Source organism: Pseudorca crassidens, chromosome 6 (assembly GCF_039906515.1).
Source record: "Pseudorca crassidens isolate mPseCra1 chromosome 6, mPseCra1.hap1, whole genome shotgun sequence".
In the NCBI taxonomy this organism is placed as follows: domain Eukaryota; kingdom Metazoa; phylum Chordata; class Mammalia; order Artiodactyla; family Delphinidae; genus Pseudorca; species Pseudorca crassidens.
The window spans coordinates 118365883-118386042 of record NC_090301.1 but is presented as its reverse complement, the minus strand read 5'-3'; the positions used below and the strand labels follow the sequence as shown (position 1 = coordinate 118386042).

At 53.6% G+C, this 20160-nt stretch overlaps 1 protein-coding gene across 4 annotated transcripts in view; it reads right to left on the bottom strand.

Moving 5' to 3' along the window:
- Positions 1-19842, bottom strand: part of STEAP3 (STEAP3 metalloreductase) — an 84596-nt gene extending 64754 nt beyond the window's left edge. The window contains exons 1-2 of one of the 4 annotated variants that reach the window (XM_067742172.1): positions 19769-19809; positions 8689-8806 (exon numbers count right to left, since the gene is read on the bottom strand). In XM_067742172.1, the coding sequence (XP_067598273.1) occupies positions 8689-8734 (46 nt within the window). In that variant the 5' untranslated portion in view covers positions 8735-8806; positions 19769-19809. Of the gene's footprint in view, positions 1-8688; positions 8807-13770; positions 14019-19768 lie in introns of those variants that run through there. The other 3 variants (XM_067742168.1, XM_067742170.1, XM_067742169.1) reach the window with 3 other exon arrangements.
- Positions 19843-20160: the final 318 nt, after the last annotated feature.

The window sequence follows — 20160 nt, the reverse complement described above, 5'->3', positions numbered from 1 at the left end:
ACTTAAACTCAAAAAAAAAAAAAAAAAAAGGTAAGACCTGAAACTGTATTACTGTCTTAGAAGAAAACACTGGTCTTATCAATGACTTTTTTTGGATTTGACACCAAAAGTACAGGCAACAAAAGTAAAAGCAAACAAGTCTAGTCTGACTTAAGTCAAACTAAAATGTTTTTGCACAGCAAAGGAAATAATCAACAACATGAAAAGGTAACCTATAGAATGGGAGCAAATATTTGTAAACCATATATCCAATAAGGGGTTAATTTCCAAAATATATAAGGAAATCATATAACTCAATAGTTAAAAACCCAAATAATCCAATTAAAAATGAAAAGGAACTGAACAGACATTTTTCTAAGGAAGACATACAAAGTCTGAAGTACTGGAAGTCCTAGCTTGAGCAATCAGACAAGAAAAAGAACAAAGGCATCCAAATTGGTAAGGAAGAAATAAAATTATCTTTGTGGTCAACAAGTATTATAAATGGTCAACAAGTATTATAAAAAGATGCTTATCATCAGGAAAATGTAAATCAAAACCTCACACCTTTTAGGATGACTAGTGTCAAAAAGTCAAAAGATAATAAGTGTTGGCACACATGTAGAGAAAAGGGAACCCTTGTGCGTTGCTGGTGGGAATGTAAATTTGTACAGCCATTATGGAAAACAGCATGGCGGCTCCTCAAAATATTAAAAATAGAACTACCATATGATCCAGCAATCCACTACTGGGTATTCACCCAAAGGAGATAAAATCACTATCTTGAAGAGATCTGCACCCCATGTTTACTGCAGCATAATTCATAGTAGACAAGATAGGGAAACAACCTCAGTGTCTGTTGATGGATGAATGGGTAATGCAAATGTGGTGCATACGTACAATGAAATATTATTCAACCTTAAAAAAGAAGGAAATCCTGACATTTGCATCAACGTAATGAACCTGGAGGATATTACACTAAGTGGAATGGACATTACACTAACAAACGCTGCATGATCCCACTTACATGTGGTTCTGAAAAAGTCAAACTTAGAAGCAGAGAGTGGAAAGAACGGTGACCAGGAGAAAAGGGGAGATGTTGGTCAAAGGGTACAAACTTTCAGTTATAAGATGAGAGATCTAATGAATATTATGGTGGCTACAGTTGATAATACTGTATTACATACCTGAAATTTTCTAAGACAGTAATTCTCAAGTGTGCCCAACACACACAAAAATGGAAACTATGTGAGGTGACGGATATGCTAATTAGCTTTATTGTGGTAGTTAGTTCACAATGTATATGTATATCAAAATATCACATTGTATACCTTAAATATACACAATTTTATTTGTCTTTCATAACTCAATAAGGGTGGGGGGAAATTAAAAACTAAAATTATAGTAAATAATAGATTCTGTCACTAGATCTTGTGACTTAACATAAAGAATCATGCATGTTACTATTACACGTCTTTTAAAAATATATTTTAGGGACTGTGTTTCAATATAGTAGGTATTCTCTGTAACCCTATGTAATTTTATGTATGTAAGAAGAGCGTTATTCTGAGCAGAAGTTTAGGGGCTTCACCAGTCAATGAATTCACGGGGGTCCTCGGCATAGGAGGGTTAAGAATCCCTGCCTGGAACCAGTGGAGCTGCAGGGATGGCTTTTTAACACCCTCTTCCCACTTTCCACAGAAGCCTCCTGGCACGTGCTACACACCGGGTGAGGTGGGAGGCACAAGATCTAACACAAGGGGGTGCAGGGGAACCAGGAGGCTGTGTCCTGGCTCTCCCACGAACCAGCTGTGTGTCCTTGGACAAGCCCCTGTGCCTCTCTGGGCCCCAGCTTCCACCTTTGTAAACGGAGGTCACAATCTCTGCTCCGAGATGGCAGACAATGCAATCTTAAAAGGCTTTGAAAACTGACCTGGACGTTTTACAAGGGGGCAGCAGCAGCTCCTAGCTATGGGATGGCCACCACGTGCCAGACACTGCTGTAGGTGATGTGTGACGCGTTGACGAGTGGCGGTCATCCAGTCCTCACAGAACCCCATGAAGTAGGGCCATTATTATCCCCAACTTAAAGAAGACGAAATGGAGGCTCAGAGAGGTTGAGAAACTTGCTTCAGGTGGCACAGAGGGGAAGCGGAGGAAGGAAGAATGGGACACAGGTCTGTCGGCCTCTGTAGTCTGAACTTCCCCAAGAGTCTTACTGCCCAGATGGAGGACACTGACCTGTCCAGCAAGTAGCAGAGCTGGGACCACTCTGGCTGAGAAGAGAGGGTCAGTGTGGAAGTGGACGCAGTGACCGAGAGTCAGGGACACGTGTTGCTGTCCTGCGTCCGCCAAATACAGGCAACTCCCCTAAGCGTCTCGCGCCTCTTAAGTGGTTTCAGAGCATCGCCCTGTCTCTATCACAGACACCAGGGACCAGCTGAGCTAAGCCCCTTCAGGGTCATTTTTTGGGGGACACACAAATGGAGGGGCCATGACCACACAGACATACAAGCACTAGCCAGGGCCTCCACGCTGCTCAGGCCAGGCTGACTGTGGGCTCAGACGGGGATTGCCACTCCCTGAAAAACGGGAAAGAGCGTCTTCTGCCTGGTCTGGGTACACGATATTTTTCCAAGTGGTGATGATCTATGCTTTGTAGACGCAAATGGGCCTCCCGAGGATCCCCGGAGCCCAGGCTTAGAGTCGTGTGTCCACGGGCTGCCTTAGCACCCGACTTACCGTCGGGTAAGCCTGGGTTCTAATTCTCACTCTGCCACCTTGGGCCTGTCAGTGCCTCAGTTCCCCAGCTATAAAAGGGAGAGATCACAGTACCTTCCTTATGGGGAGGTTGTAGGAATGAAGCCAGTGTGGGTATAGCACTCAGAACAGAGCTCTCGGTATGTCGTAAGCACTGGGTGGATGGCTGTCGGCAATGACGCAGACACTGGTTGCCAGCACTGTCCCAGCAGCGGGGGTGAGGCAAAGTAAGGATGTACAGACCCTGTCAGCACCTCTGCAGCCCTGGGAAGAGGGGCGAGTGGTGACAGGGGCCTTGCAGGTGGCCTCAGACTCCCAGGCCAGAGCCAGGGATTTGGGCCAAGGTAACTGTAAATCCCTCCCCAGGGACTCCAGCCCTCCCTATGGGTCAGTCATGACTGGGACAGATACCCCAGGGCTTTCCCCAGTTCCTGCCTCAGCCACCTGGAGACACCAGTCCTGGGGCAGGTTTTGTCCCTACGGGGAGGGAGAGTCACCACGCTGAGGCCTTCAGGTCGTCTTCACGTTTGCTAGCAATTTGGAGGATCCCAAGTAGATCCCCTCCTGGACAGAAGTCTCTCCTCCGGCTTTGCTCTCTCTCTTCTCCCTCCCATCTCCTGGGCAACTACCACGTGCTGAACACTTAGGAACATAAGGATGAACAAGATGTGCTTCCCACTTTAGGATGGTTTATAATCCTGTGCGTGTTGGGTGGCGTGTCCACCCATGAGTGGATGCAGGGAAGGAAGGGATGGGGCTGCCAAAGGGGCAGCCAGGGAGGGCTTCATGGCACACACAGCATCTGCTGGTCCTTGCAGAGCCCCGAATGATTTACAGCCTCACGGCAAACCTGAACCAGCCCAAAGAGAAAGCCAATGAGACCTGGACCCTCCTGTCCTCGTTTATCTCGAGACTTAGCATCACGACGGGGGGAGGAAGGGTTTGGGGCTGGCACTCAAGGCTCACTGTTGAGAACCTCATTCGGTCCCCTTTTGGGGACCCCAGACGAGGCAGCTGCAGCAGAGGGAAGCCAAGGGCATGGGCCTGACGGCCTGGGGCTTGTCCCAGCTTTGCCCCAAACTGGCCCTGGGACATGAGAGCATCTGGGGACCCTATTAAACATCCCAGACTTATGGTCCTACGGGGCCCTGCTTTTAGCGGCAGGGTAAATGGAAATTAAACGTAAAGCACCTCTAAAGTGCTTGCTACCAAAATTCGATCCTTGGGACAGGAAAACGCCAGGTTGTAACGCCTCCTTCCCCTCCAGCTCGGACGCAGGGACACAGCCACCTGGGCAGAGGTGCTGGGTTCTAATCATAGCCATGCCCATCACTCACTACCCAGGTGCCTCTGCACCTTAGTCCCCTCACGTTTAAAATGGGGACACGAATTGTACCTCTACCATGCCTTGTTGTGAGGATGGAACTAGTTAACGAGAGCTCAGAGCCACCTTTTCTGGCTGGTGCTATGTGTACACGTGCGTGCGTGCGTGCGTGCGTGTGTGTGTGTATTCTCTGAAGTGCTTCACGGGCCTTTCAAAATTCTTCCACCCTCCCAGTGCCCAGCACAAGTCTGCTGCTGGCGTGATGCTGGTGAGGGTAGGACAGGTGGTAGAGTCCTAGAGGCCCCAAAGGTCCAGCAGACTCCTTGTTGCCTGTCCATGTGGCCCAAAGGTGAGAGTGCCTAATCCTGGCTGGGCCCTGGCTCCCTGGCTGTTCTAGTTACAGATCTGGGGGTGGGGGGAGGAATCCAACAGCTGCTGGGCTTGGGGGGCCTGCGGCCTGCACACACAAACCTGCCCATTTCCCCCTCCCAGGTTGCGGACGAAGCAGCACGGAGGCCCGGACTTGCAGGCACTGGCACCAGCTACGGTTCCCAGTCCTCTCTGGGTCTCTGCCTGTCTTGCCCGGTCTCGCCTCCTTCCCGGCAGGGCCCTGACATGGGCTGTTTGTGGCTGGGAGCCACGCCTGGCCCACTGGCCTACCTGCCAGCTCCCGTCCGCTCTTGGGCAGGCCAGCGGGCCAGGCGTGGCCCCCAGGCACGTGGGCAGGCAGGGCGTGGACAAGCCCGCAGCCTGTTCTGCACGGGCAGCACGCAGCCCTTCAGACCCCAGTGGCCGGAGCAGGCCACGGCCGGGAAGGGATCACCATGGAGTTGGGTGTGGGTAGGTGGCGGTGGGGTGACCAGCTGGGCAGCCGGCGGCCGGATGGTCTACAAGCCAACTGGGGTGCCGCCCACCCCCTCCCAGCCTCCCAGAGGCTGACTTAGCTAGCACTTCTGGCCTCAGGGACTGACAGAGGAATATGGCCCAGTTCTTGTCCTCAAGCAGCCCACAGTTATCTTCAAACTTTAGTTTTAACATTAAATCTGGGGGGACACATTCCTATTACTGCTCTATTTATTTATAAATATATTTAAATATGACTGGTGCACTATAATGTTATATACAGAATAAATCGTATATAAACAAATGTAAAGAGATAAGTCTAAAATTTAAATACAGACAGAAGCTCTGAGCTTTCTTCCTGCTCCCAGGGATGACCCCTTACCACCCCTGGGGAGGTCCACACCCTCCTAGACACCTGGGTCCCTGCGGAGTGACAGGCGCAAGACGCAATTGAACAAGGTCTCCTGAGAGAGGACGCTGCCTTCAGGCAGGGCAGCTGGGCGGCTTCCTGCAGGAGGTGGGCCTGAGCTGAGCCTTGAAGGATGTGAGAGGGAGCCTGGAAAAGCCTTCTAGAAAGAAGAGCCTGTGTGAGCAAAGGCCCAGGGACCGAACAGCAGGTGTCCACGGACAGCTTGCGGCCCCGGGGGCAAACTGGTGTGCACCTACAGCCAGCACCCGGGAGTTGGCAAGCCATAAATGAAAACACAATTCTTGACCAGAACTTTTTTTTAAACCTAAAAATTACAGGGATGAAAAGAGTATGGATCCGAGAGGCTGAAACTCTGGGTTCTATCCCGACGATTTCCTCACCAGTAGACACTGGACAAGTTACATCTTCCCTCTAGCTTCATCATCTGTAAAACGACTGAGGGCTGCCCGGCTTCGCTCAGTGAGCATGGGGTAGTTAAGGGCCTGGGGCTTTGCCTGTTGGCTTCTCTGTGCACCCCTGTGCCGCCCCACCCCCAGTCAGCTTTGGGAGGGTAGATAGAGATCACCATGCTTGTTCCATGGCGCGACTCCAAAACCCAGCTCTGTGCCTGGCACACTGCAGAAGTTCCGTGCATGTTTGTGGCCAGAGATACACATCACGGGAGCTTACAGCTTCAAACCTTACTCTATTTTGTCCTTTGGGGGCAGAAATCCTTCCAAAATGCAGTGCATATTTCAAGAGAAGGCAGTCAGGTCCTCACCCAGAACCCAGAGATCAACCTGAGCTGCAAGAAGGGATGTTCTTGAGTCTCGTCTTGTTTCCATAGGAAAGTTCTATAGCCTTATATCCTCCCTCACTGTCAGGATATTTATCACAGCTGTCAGCCTGCTGGCCTCTTAATTAAAGCCCTCCCGGGTCCTGCTCACTTGCTGTGGACAAGAAATACAGATAACACACTATCAAGAAAGTGAAAAGACAACCCACAGAATGAGAGACCAATTTTACAAATCATATATCTGGTAAGGGACTTGTTTCTAAACATATAAAGAACGCTTACAACTCAATATTAAAAAGACAACCTATATAAAAATGGGCAAAGGATTTGAGTAGACATTTCTCCAATGATATACTAGCTGTCAATAAGCACATAAAAGGATGCTCAACGTAATAGCCCCCAGGGAAATGCAAATTAAAACCATGGGATACCTCTTTACACCCAGTAGGACGGCTTAATCAAAACAAGACAGAGAAAATAAGTGTTGGTGAGGATGTAGAGAAACCAGAACCCTCATCCACTGCTAGTGGGAAAGTAAAATGGTGTAGCCACTATAGGGAAAAGAGTCTGGAAGTTCCTCAAAAAGTTAAACACAGAGTTTCTATATGCCCCAGCAATCCCACTCCTAGGAACATATATAACCTAGAGAAATGAAAGCATATGTACACACAAAAATATGTGCACCCGGGCTTCCCTGGTGGCGCAGTGGTTGAGAATCTGCCTGCTAACGCAGGGGACACGGGTTCGAGCCCTGGTCTGGGAAGATAACACATGCCGCGGAGCAACTAGGCCCGTGAGCCACAACTACTAAGCCTGCGCGTCTGGAGCCTGTGCTCCGCAACAAAAGAGACCGCGATAGTGAGAGGCCCGCGAACCACGATGAAGAGTGGCCCCCGCTGGCCACAATTAGAGAAAGCCCTTGCACAGAAACAAAGACCCAACACAGCCAAAAATAAATAAATAAACACATGTGGGGTTAAAAAAAAAAAAAAGGTTGGCCCAGTTTAAAAAAAAAAAAAAAATAGGTGCACCAATATTCCTAGTAGCACATTCACAATACCCAGAGTGGAAACAACACAAAGACCATCAACTGACGGATGCTTCAACAACATGTAGTTTATGCACACAATAGAATAATATTCAGTAATGAAAAGGAATGAGGTACTGATACATGCCACAACACGATGAACCCTGAAAATATTACGCTAAATGAAAGGAGCCAGTCACAAAAGGTCACCTATTGTATGATTCCATTTATAGGAAATGCCTAGAAATAGGCAAATCTATAGAAACAGAAAGTAGAAGAGAGGCTGCCAGGGAGTAAGGGGAGAAGGGGTGGGGGAAATGGTACAGGGTTTCTTTTTGGAAGGGATGAAAATGTTCTAAAATTGACTGTAGTGGTGGTTGTACAGCTCTGTGCATACACGAAAAACCACTGGTTGTTTACTTTAAATGGATGAATTATATAGCATGTGAATTATAGCTCATTAAAGTTGTTACAGAAAAGCTGAGGGCTTCCCTGGTGGCGCAGTGAGTGGTTGAGAGTCCGCCTGCCGATGCAGGGGACACGGGTTCATGCCCCAGTCCGGGAGGATCCCACATGCCACGGAGCGTCTGGGCCCGTGAGCCATGGCCGCTGAGCCTGCGCGTCTGGAGCCTGTGCTCCGCAACGGGAGAGGCCGCAGCAGTGAGAGGCCCGCGTACCGCAAAAAAAAAAAAAAAAAAAAAAGCGGAGATACCACACAGCCTGTTATTAATGTGTGTAAACTAAGAATAAACATGCTTTGGTGAGAGTTTAAGGACTCTTCAGTGAGCTTAATGCGTGAATTTTGTGACATCAATGCTGGTGATTCTGCAACCTTCCAAAGTTATTTCTTAGCTGTTTTCCAAAATTTGAGGTTTCTAAGCCCCAGGACCTCTAGCAAAGTGAGGCTTATGTTGGTGTAGGGGAGATGGTACCATGGGCTAAACAGCCCTCTTGGCTCCTGAGTGGGCCCTGCAGCTTCTGCCCACACAGCTACTTCTCTGCACTCCACCCCATGCCAGCAGACAGCTGTCCTAGAGCCACACTGGACGGCATGCGAGGAAGGGTACTGAGGCCTGCGGCCCACCCTGCCAGCTCCCAGGGTGGGTCAGTGAATAGGACAGATGTGTTCCAGTGAGAGGGGACTGGCAGGCATCCTCTGCTACTCACCCAAGTGGCTGAGGGTTTATATAAAGACATATGGCTAGAAACTGGCACACAACTGCAAATCTGCTTGCGTTAGGTCCGATCCATTCGTCTTTCCCCACCAAACGCATTCCCTCCTTAACGAGGCAGCAGATCAGCCCCCGAGAGCCATCACTGGTCATGGGGAAGCTCGTCCAGCAGAATGTGGTCTCGGGAAAACATCTGGATGCTCTGGGTTTACTCAGGATCAGACGCCTTCGTAAACTGCGAGACAGGCCAGCAAGAACCCAGGCAGCTATGGGGTCATAGTTCAGCTGCGTCCCTTATTAGCTGGGTGGCTTTGGCAAGTCACTTTACCCCTCTGAGCCTCAGTTTCCTCATCTGTACAATGGAGTGATGTTACTTACCTGAATGAAATGTAGGAAGGATTAGATGAGATAAGCCAAGTGCCATGGTCTGAACCTGTTAAAGTCACACAATTTTCAAGATGTTCCTTTCTGCCCAGGAGTTTTAAAAACCTTTGGTCTGTGTAACGCATACATAGAAGCGCCTAAATCAATACACGGTGTTCTCTGCTGAATGGAAAAATTTACTCTGAAATTTTCTAAAAATAAGCTCTGAGATAATGGTCTGATCTGCACACATTTCTCACCAAGACAACTGGAGGAAAAGACTTGCTGCTCTTTGGGACTCGGGAAGAGGTAAGAAGAGGGGGGCAGTAGAGCAGGGAGGGGTATAGTAGGGAGAGGCTGGTGGTCAGGGGCAGGGCACCAGGGTGGTCTGGGACTGGGCAGTGAGCCCTCTAGGGGTTGCTAGTCCCAACACCGGGCTCCCTGCTGGGCTCCCTAATGGCTCCTCATGCCATTGAGGTCCCCGGCCACCCTTCCTCACCAGCATCCCCAGCTCCTGGATCAAACCCTACTAGCTGCCTCTCTGCCTTCCCACCCCTTGAGAACAGCCCTTTCCCACTGACAGTATTTCTCTCCTTCCTGCCTGTCTCCTCCCCGGACTCCAAGTTCCTTGAGGGCGAGAAAAGAGTGAAACTCACTTCTGTAATCCCAGCACTTAGCCCAGGGCCATGAGGTCAAGCCTGAGCTACACTGGAGTCATCTGGTGGGCCTGTTAAAACATACTGCTGGGCTGCATCCCCAGGAATTTTTTTTTTTTTTTGCGGTACGTGGGCCTCTCACTGTTGTGGCCTCTCCCGTTGCGGAGCACAGGCTCCGGACGCGCAGGCTCAGCGGCCATGGCTCACGGGCCCAGCCGCTCCACGGCATGTGGGATCTTCCCGGACCGGAGCACGAACCCGTGTCCCCTGCATTGGCAGGTGGACTCTCAACCACTGCGCCACCAGGGAAGCCCTTCCCCAGGATTTCTGATGCTGCCGGTCATAGGACCCCCGGCTGAAAATCACTGCAGTAGATGTTCACAAAAGGTCTATGTGAGGGGTGAGTGAATTAATGCATCACTTCTCGAATTCTTATAGTCGGGCCCAGCTCTCCATAAAGCCCTCCCTGACCCACAGGGCCCCTGGTATCAGTATCTCCCCTTATGTTCCTCTTGGTCTTGAGGGTCAGGTGTGTGTGCCCCATTGCTGCACACCCTGGCCTCCCAAAGCTGGCTCCTTCTGGTAAGGAGAAGGTGGTCCAGGCCATGGCGGCATTGCCCACTCAGCCAACGAGGCAAACCCTCCAGGAGAGTCGCTCCCACAGTCCCCTCCCCTCCTGTACGTGGGTCACCAGGCCCACTGCAGGCTGAGGGTGAAGAGAGTAGTAGAACTGGGAGACCACACAGATCCTGGGGACCCAGGAGCCCCCAACACAACAACTGGGGTGATTATCCCAGAGTACGAGTTTCCTGGATGACCTAGAATTCAGACGGCCTGACACCATATTCATGACTTTCTTTCACTAAGATTTAATAGCCAGGCCTGGAGCAAGTGCTCACGGGCACAGAGGCAGGAGGGTGGTCAGTGCTGGTTGCGAGGGGGAGGGAGTCGGTGGTCAGCGCCAAGACCAGGGGCGCAAAGCGGGAAGATGCTAGGGCCCCCGTGCTGCCCAACCCCAGGGGCGTGATTTACACTGTGATCCGTGTGAACAGGGCCCTCTGGAGATGTACAGTGCACAGCCTGTACAGTTTGATGCAAAGGTTGGTCCTGCCAATGCTCATCTGAAAAATCTCCTCATTTGTTATTCCCTGAGTACCCACTGTGTACCCAGCAGGTGTTCTGGCAGGTGGCTAGCAGACGGCTTGTCCTCTTGGGACTCTTGGAAAGGCCAGCTACACCCCGCAGCCAAGAGAGAAGTGCTTGCAAGAGGGCGTGCCCCGCTCTCGGCAGCCAGGGAGGAATGCCTGTCTCTGCCCAGGGAGGTCAGGGCGCTGGCGTCTGGAAGCAGCCAGGACCCCTTAATCCCACCAGGCTAGAGGCTGTCGGCAGTGGCCGCTGAACCTGCAGCCTCAGCACCTGGGGTTGGGTGGCTTCTTGCTTTCTGGGGACACCCGCTGCTGCAACCCCTGGGACCAGATGGGTCTCGTGGGATGTTGCTGTCCCCACCTTCCCCCTTGCCGTGGCGTAAATCTGCAGATTCAGCAATGGGCACCCTGCTCCTGGGGAGGCTGGAGGACGGGAAAGGGGCAGAGGCAGGCGGCCGAGCCAGAGAGAGGCAGCTCCCGGGGCTCCTGCCGAGGAGCTCAGCCCGCCTCACGTGGCCAGTTTCTTGGGTTGGGGTGCCTAGGCTTCCCCAGCTCTGCCCTGCTGATGGGCCACCTTTTCCAGGTGGCCTCCGCACTCCTGTCACATTACCACTGACTGCACACACCGGTTCACTCATCTGTCACCCCGCCAGACTGGGGGCCACTTCCAACTCATTTCTGTGTCTCTAGCATCCAGCCTGGGGCCTGGCACCATGTAGGTGCTCGGTCAATGTTTGTGGCTTGAATGACTTGACTGCTAGATTCTGTGCCTGAGGGCAGAGTGCGCTTGAGTGAGTCCTGGCTGTTATCCCCAGAACCTAGCTGGGGTCCTCCTGCACCCAGTGGGGATTCAATCGTACAATGCGTTTCGAGTCCCTCTGGTAGCCTGGTCATACTGTTAGAACTGGGCAGACATTTCACTGTTCGACGGACTTTGTAACACAGAAGACCAAGGCGCAGCTGTGCTTAAACACTGCAAATAAACAGAATAACACAAATGCAGCTTAGCCTATGCAACTCTGGCAAGAGTAGGAAATCAAACCCCATACCTGAGGCACATCAGGGTGCAGCCTGGTAAGTGCATACCCAGGGAAGGAGGCTTCAGGGATGCTGGGTCGATGGCTCCAGGGCCCAATGAGCCTCTGAGCCAGGGGGTAGAGCGGTCTGCCCAGTCTCCAGCAGGGAGAAGCGTCTGGGGCAGGTGAGGCCCAGCTGCGGCTTCCGGCAGATGGCCTCCGTGGCTTTTCCCAACCAAGGCCCGCCTGATCTATAGTCTCGACTCTGGCCATCCCCCCTTATGCTTTTTTCTCCCGCTCAAGCCATAGATTTAATCTCTGTGCCTGGAAATTCCTTTTCCTCCAAAGGACAAAATTCACAGTGCAGCAGAAAGGCCACTCCTCTGTGAAGTCCTCACCCTACCTCCCCTTCAAGGCAGGATGAATGCCCCTCCCCTAGTTCCCTTGGCTCTCTGCAGCACAGGTAACAGGATGGAACCAGCACACGATGGCAGGTACTTTCCTTAGTACCTACTTGGACTTAGAGGTCCAAGGGGTGGATGGCGGTGGGGTCCCTAGCCCCCTTTAATCTCCGTCACCCCTCCCCATGTGCTAATGTTAGTATGAAAACGAATACCCTTGGTATGAATAATTTACATTTCCCAGTCAGGTAAAGTGAATAACACCTCCTACAAAATCGTTCCCATTTTATAGATCTGAAGCAAATAATCTAAGTAAAAAGCCGGCTACTTGCTATGCAAATAGAAGCAGCTTTCAGGGAAGTCCCCTAGTTCCCCCTTCCCTCCACATGACTGGCCCTGAAGCCACATCATGGAGAAATCCCGGGACTCCCCGGGGCTCTGAGGTTCGCCTGCCCTCCCCTACCGGGATGCAGCTGGGAGGTCACATCCCGGCACCCAACTAGTGCCTGGCAGCTGCCACATCACCGTCGATCAGGAGTCAAAGAAGAGAACTTACTGTGAGGCGGGGCCCGACTCAAACGGTGGGGAGACTCTGACTGTGGACTTGTACACTCAGGGGATCATTACTTCCATTTTACAGATGAGAAAACTGAGGTTGAGGCCCCACTGTTGGCTCTTGCTCTAGTCCCGTCCAGTCCCTGCATTCAAGCTGCCTCTGGGGCAGTGAGGCTGGGCAGCTCGTGGCCGTGGGCATGAGTTGTAGCCGGTTACCTGGTCTACATGGGGCTCTGAGGTGGTCTTGGCTTCCTTGTGGCTCTCCCTCTGCCCTGCTGAGCTGCCCAAACTCATACTTTCCAGCCTCTCGTTCTCAGGCTGTATCTGCAAACCTGGGGCTGCCCTCTTCTCCTAGATTCCAAACCAAGGCAGCGCAGGCCCTCCCTCGCTGATCTCAGGTGAATGGGTCCAGGGGGCAAGAAGGAGGTGCTACCTGAGTCCAGGTGCCCCTCACACACACACACCCTCCCCGCCGACAGCTAACTTGAGGGGAGACAGCATAGCAGATGCCAGTCTCAAATCCAGGTTTAAAAGCTGGGTCATAGCCACACACACCTTAATTGGTGCATTTCTATTTTCTCTGTGGGCATTTTGCCTTTCTGATGGACTCTCACAAACATTTTACTGTTACATTTCTTGTAAGACTGCCTGGAATCGTTATTTAGACATCATTAAAAAATCATTACAGTTTTAAAAAGAAGGCTGAGGAGCTCCTACAAAAGAGAATACGAGAAGCACGGGTGCGTACACGCTCATACAAGCCTGTACACACACAGATACACGCATGTGCAAGTGTGGTTGGACAGAAAGGAGAGGTTTATCACCACACCGCTTGCAAAATAGAAGTGAATGAATAATTTTTAGGGCTTTAGACAGACATTTAGATTTTTGGAACATTCTAGAGAAATCCGGTTTGATTACTTACACCAGTCGTTCTCTGATAAACCAACCCAGAAGTGGTTACCGATAAGTAAAATTTACAATTCCCAAATGGACCTGCCTTCCACAGAAATACATCATAAACACGAACCTTTTTTTTTTTTGTAACACACCAGAACCCGCAAAGCTCTTGTTCTCATTAACTGAAGGCACTGTGTGTGATAAATCCTTTAACCCCTTATTCTAAAAAGGTTCCTGACTTAACGTGCACGTGATAAGATCTCCCATCTTGGCAAGAACTTCACCAGACTGTGCTCTTTGGTGCCAGTTGCCAAACGGGGGCTCCCTGAGGTGCCGGGGTCCACTTAAGCAGGCCAGGGGCTCGTGGGGCTGGAGGGAGGGGCCCACACACTGCCCAGGCCACCTTGGCTCTCACCGGACTCACCCATGACAGGCTGATGTGAGGGTCTGAAGCACGGGTCCTTGACAGCCTCACTGTGATCTGGCCACCCGTTCCTGCTGGGGTCTCCCTCTGACCTGCGCGCAGCCTGACTTTGGTTTTGAAGACAGGCGGATGCTGAGAAGGCGTGGGACCTGCCACGGGCCAGGCTGCCGGCCTCCTCAACCTGCACTCCAGTCCCTGGCTGCAGGGAGTGGACGGGGTAGTGACTGCTGCTCGGTTTCAGAGTGCACTGCGGGAGAGTGGCTCTGTCTTCATACTTCCTGTTTAGGGAGGAAACCTCACTGGTGGTAATTAGTGGCTCAGAGTCAAGTCTCTTTGCTACAGGAACTGAGGCGGGACAGACAGCAGAACCCAGGATACATAAAATGAATAAACGTCATCCACTGCAGGGCGGACTGCCTCACCACAGGGCTGTGTGTGTGTGTGTGTGTGTGTGTGTGAGAGAGAGAGAGAGAGAGAGAGAGAAGGAGAAAGAGAAAGAGAAACAGAGGGACGCCTTTACTTCTCGGATACAAAGCCGAACGTAATGGCTGCAGACAATGGCAATCTACCAGTTGCTGGGTGGGTGACACATTGCAATCACTGTGGCTGTCACTGGCTTAGTGATAACTCGTTACGTTTTGTACCAGCAAAGGCTTCACAGTCGTCTTTACTTGCTAGTCTGTGCCCATGGTGCGGAGAAAGACAGACAGACAGGAGGACCCACAGAAAGACAACCCTGTTCGGAGGGCAAAGCATGGATGGGGTGGGCCTGCCCGTGCCGGTGACCCTGCTCTGCCAGCGACCCTGGAGGCCACACCAACAGCACAGAGGGAGGCTAGAGGTTTGGAGGCTTTCGTATCATTGAAGTTAATTATGCCAAGTTCAGTCTCACGACAGGTGTATTTGTTTGTTTTCAACTGGTTGGAAAACTGGCGATCTTGGGAAACTAGCTCTGAGTAAGCCTGGGCATCCGGGCCTTTGATGACCAGAATACATCACCCTGGGCTCCTGACAGGTTTACTCTTATTACCAGCAACAGATCGGGGCCTGCACGGTTCTCCGCTGTGCCTCCTAGGACTTGTCACTTCTGCTCGAGCGCACCCGCCTGTGGGCAGGGGCATTCTGGCATCTTCTGTAGTCCAGCCTAGCCCAGCACGTGCAGACTGACTTTCCCCTGCTCAGCTCGCCCTGCCTCCTTCAGTCCCCGCTGCCCCCCACTTCTGCCAGGGCTGCTACCTCCACCTGGAGTCCTGACAGCCTCATGGCCATCCAAATGCCCCTTCCCTAAAGACCCAGCCTGGGCCCTTGGGCCTGCCAGGTACCTCCCAGCCCCCCAGAGTCCTGAAACCCTCTCCCCCGCTCTGAATACAGAGGCAGCTGTTCAGGTGGGAGATCTAGTTAGACAGACCTAGGTGTGAATTCAGGTTTGGCCGTGCACCAGCAGTGTGAGCTTGGGCAGGCTATTTTCCTCCTCTGTTCTGATGGTTAAGTGAGACAGCGAACATGAAAGCCCCAAACCCACATCTTAGCGTTGCTCTTACTTACGCATGTCCTGCGTTCCACTGTGGGCCACCGGCCACAGGCAGCCCTGGCCTCTTCTCCCTCTGCCGCCTGGTAGCATTCTGTATCTTCACTCAGCTTCCCAATTGACTACAAGCTCCCTGAGGGCTCTCCACTCCTGTGTACCTACCCAGCCCCCAGCCTCAGTGAGGCTGGTAGACGCCTGCGGGCTGGGGGCTCTCGGCAGTGCTCTAGAACAGTGAACACCAAATCGCCCAGGAGTTTCGGCAGCGGACTTCCGGGCAGCTCTGTGCGTGGGGCCGCTGCCTGATGCAGTAGTTGGGGTGGGCTCAGCACGCTCTGTTCCCATCAGAGCTACCGGGTGGTCTCCTAGCCCCTTGGAGAAGCTGCAGAGTCAGGAAACCGCACTTCCTTCTGAAAGCAAACCCGCCAGGTATGAGCAGACAGGATGTCCTGGCACACCCCCATGGCTCCAGCTGTGATGTCCTGTCCCCTGGGGTTCTCCCTGAGCTCCCCCCAATCTTGGGATGCCCCCTCTCCCCTCGCTTGCCACACATAGCCACGCCGGATCAGAATGTTCAAGAAGAGTTGTAGCAAAAGTTACGGGAGGACAAAAGGCAGCCAAGCCAGAACTCACAAAGCAGTCAGGTCTCCAGCCTCCAGGCTTCTAATCCAGCAACACCAGGAGGGCGGGGCTTCCCCGGATGGAACGCCCTGAGCCCCATCACAACCCTTGGCCACCTGGCCCGGCACGTCTTGCTTTCTCCCCTTCCAGTTCCAGGCGCCACCTGACTTCCAGCCAGAGTGGAGCCATCTCCGCAGACCAGCCGCAAAGGGCGTGCGTGCCCTGACCTGCAGCGGCGGCTCAGGCCGCATCCAGTGCGTTACCGACCCAGGTACACGTCCGACTGGGCGCCCGGGCTCAGCACAGGCCCCTTGGATCCCAAAAGGCCCGTTTGGGTGACTCCACACGCCCTGTGTTTGGCCGTCCTGTCTTTGCGCAGACTCCCCCTGGGGGGCCCGTCTCACAGGGCCACCTGAAGCCCCCTAACATCCTCAGCTGTGAGCCCTGAGTCATTCAGCTTCAGAGAGACCTTCACCCCGACTGCAGGGCATGCTGTCCCCCTCCCAAGCCCGCCAGTCAAATCACAGGCCTACCCTTCCCACAGCCTGACGGCCACCATAGGCATCGGACGCTCCAGGAACAGGAACGGTCCTCCCGTCACAGAGCCGGCACACCGGCTCTGGGAAACCTGCTGTCTACACGTGAACCAAGAAAGCTTAGGCCCACTCCCCGTGGAAAGCTTAGGAAGCCCATTCACCAGCCCCTAAATTCCTCTCCATTTACCTGTGACTGATTTGATAGTCTTGGGGCTGCATTTTTCACAGTTTAATCTCCTAATCGGAGAGCTCCAAAAGGCTGAAAACTGTGCTGTGCCCCGACCCCACCTGGCTCTCGTTAAGCAGAAGAGGGAACAAGGAGTAAGTTACTGCCTGATTGCAGGACAATCAGGGCTCACCCGTCGCACGTTCTGCCCGGTGACTGTGGTGACCGATGAGGACAGACTGATTGGAAAGAGTAATTCTCTAGTGACAGTTTTCTGCACCTGAGGAGGAGGGAAACATTTTGCTCTGGGTTGGAGTGCCAATGCAGGGGTTTAGGATCCTGCATAAATTAGCAGCCACCGATCCCACCCTGACAGCAGGCACAGTGGTCAATACCTCCAGCTAGGCGGGAGCCGTCTCCGCTTTGGAATCCTGACTGGCATTAGCTGTGGGACCTGGGCCTCAGCTGCCCCACTTGTGTTCAGACATAAGTGGAGGGCGTGGGTTTTCGTGGGATGATAAATGGCAACCGACACTCATCCTGCCAGAAGTGGGACTCAGCCAGGTCCTGAGTGCCTGGCACCAAGTCAGTGCTCAGTAAATGCTGAAAGAATAAACGATGAGGCAGAATTTGGACAAGCATAGAGTTCGTGGTTAGGAGCACAAGTCTGGGCTCAAAAGAATGGAGTCTCGTGTTCTTGGGAAAGTTACATGGCTGGGAGAACAGCACCGTCTACTTCGTAAGAGAGTCGGAAGGTTTCAGTGTGCTCACACACATAACATGCTTGGCGTGTGGGAAGCGGGACGTTCAGTGATGGTGACAATTGCCATTTCAGGTGTGAAGGAAGAGGTGCTCACGGCACGCCAAGGATGTGAAGGGCTGACATGCAGAGGTCTGGGAAGAGCGGGGCAGGTTGGACGGGCAGGTGGGTCCAGCTGCAGCGAGCAGGCAGAAGGAAGTCAGACTTGAAAATCACCTAGAGCGCCCTGTCCCCCCAACCCTTGCCTCCCCACCTCCAAGTTCTGTAATCTCCACAGCTCCTAAATTGAGGCCTGGGCCCGAGGTCAGGTCTGCGACAGAGAAGGGGAGCATGGAGGCCACGCTCTAGTGAGCCGAGGGATTCAGAGCCGAAGAGCAATGGGCCTGGAAGGTCCCCAGCCGACTTTAACACAAACTCTGGGGGAAGGGGGAGGGATCTGATATTTACTGCACTCCTAAAACCCAGCACTTCACACAGTGCACATACACCACCCCCGGCAGGCATTATTGTTCCTGTTTTACAGGAAGATTATGTCCCAAGCCCTTAGCAAGGTTTCGTAGACGAAGCAGGTTCAGAGAACTGAGGACTTGGCCAAGGCCACATGGTAAAGAGCTGTGATTCAGACTTGGGGGTCCACCTGACTGCAAAGCCAGGTGCCCGCCCCTGCAGGCAGCCTCTCCACTGCTCAGGTGTGCGGTTGGGCTTTAGTCCTTAAATTTCCCTTTTCAACTACCTGAAGCCCTGCGCAATACTCTGAGACGTCCAGCGAGGGAAGGGCCCTGAGTTAAGGACGGGAAACTTGAAGGGGAGAGGAATTTACCTGTTCGGCATCTCTAGGCTGGAGAGGGCACACCTATGGTCCCCGTGTGACCAGGCCCGGTCCTGGGGAGCTCAGCGGGCTTGGGGCTGGCTGTCCAACCCTCCAGTGAACAAATGGCCCGGCCTGAGCTCCCTGCGAGCTCTGAGGCCAGGGTCACCCCATGCCAACTCCAGGCCTTCCTCCCCCAGGCCTGGCTGAGGCTACCTGTCCACCATTCAAGGCCTCCTTCGGGGAAACCTTTCTACCCCAGTGATAGCCCCTGCCCCACTACGTCCATTCATCCATCAGACATTGATTAAACACCTGCTCCAAGGTGACCCCTCTGCCGGCCACTGTGGATGAGTTAGATACAGTGCCAGCCCTCCAGGCACTCCTGACTGGATGTAGGAGGGGTTCACTCTGCAGAATTGGATTCAGCCAGCTGTGGGTAGGACCTAGGCACCTGTTTTTTTTTTTTTTTTAAGAAACCATGCAGGTGACTGAAGGGGCACACCCAGGTGAGACTCTTTGGTCTTGTGGCTATTCTGACCCCCAGTACTGCATCCTTCAGGCTGCCACAGTCCTCTGAGAACATGGCCTGTCTCTTCTCCCACTAGCAGGCTCCTCTGGGCTCTCAAGTCAGATAAATCCTACTTTTGCAACTTGCTACCCGGGTATCCTTGCAAAATACCCATGCTCTCTGAGGCTCAGTTTCCCCGTCTTAAACGAGATAACTGGTGCCTTCCTATGCTGAGGATTAACTGGGATATTGTGTGCAAAGCAAGATGTCTGGCACAGATGAGCGCACAATAAATGTCTGCTATTAATTATATCATCACTGCACTCTGATGGACAGAAATATTTCCCTGTGGCTATTTCCAGAATCCCTACTTCTGGAGCTGGAGAGGCGGCCCTGGAAACCCGCGAGGCCTCTCCGCGGAGTCCTCTGCCGGGGCTCCAACGAGACCTGTCTGCATTTTCCCCAGTGGACCCAGCCTCCTGGCCCTCAAAGGAAATATCAGCTTGTCGTACCCTCCCCTTCACCTATCCAGAGTGAACAAAGTTCCAACCACACCTCTCTGGGCAGCCTGCCCCCGATTTCGGGGAAACGGGCAAGGGAAATGGGGTAAGTCTGCCAGGCTCCGCGGGCAGAGCACACTGGTGCGTCCAGCCGCCTCCCGATCAAGGTCGGGAGCCCCCGCCCCTGCCGCCTGCCTAGCCCGCCCACCGCTCCCCCGCTCCTCGGAGACCGCGGGCCCGAAGCTGCGGGGAACTGGGTGCCGGAGGACTTGGCGGGTCCGCGGGCTGGGGCGCGAGAGGCAGCAGCCCGGGGGCTAGCGTGGCCCCTTCAGTCTGGCCCCCGGCGCAGGCCGCGTCCGGCCTGCCCGGCCAGAGTGGCGCCTGAGGTTTGCGTCCCTGGGGAAGGAAGGCGCCCACGGAGTGGGGGACCCAGGACCCGGGTTCGCTGCCGCCGGGCACACGTGGCTCGGTCCCAGCGGCCCAGGTCTCCAGCACGCGCGCGCCGGCGCGCGACGAGGGCGCTCCGGGGCGGGCTCCGGGGCGGGGGGCGAGCGGGCGACGGGTCACTCACCTCTCAGGCCCGCCGCTCGGAGCAGCGGCGGCGGCAGAAGGTCCGCGGCGGAGGCGCTGGCGCTGCCCGGAGGCTCCTCCTCTCCCCCCGCCCCGCCTGCCCGCGGGGCCGGACCTGCGGGGGAGGTGGCCGCCCGCCAGGCCGCTGCTGCTTATCCGGCTCGGCCGCCTCCCCCGGGGCCACAATCGGAGAGCCGCAGGGTCCTCGGGCGGCAGGCACCGACGATCCTCCGCCCCTCAGCCCCTGGCCTGAGCTTCGGACACGTGTTGATCGGCGCCCCCTTCCCCGATTTAAAGGGTGCAGAACTCCCGGACCAACTCTTAACCGGGACGAGGGGGGCGTGTGGAGACCAGGGTAACTTCTGGAACCCCCTCGCTCCCTTCACCTGAGGG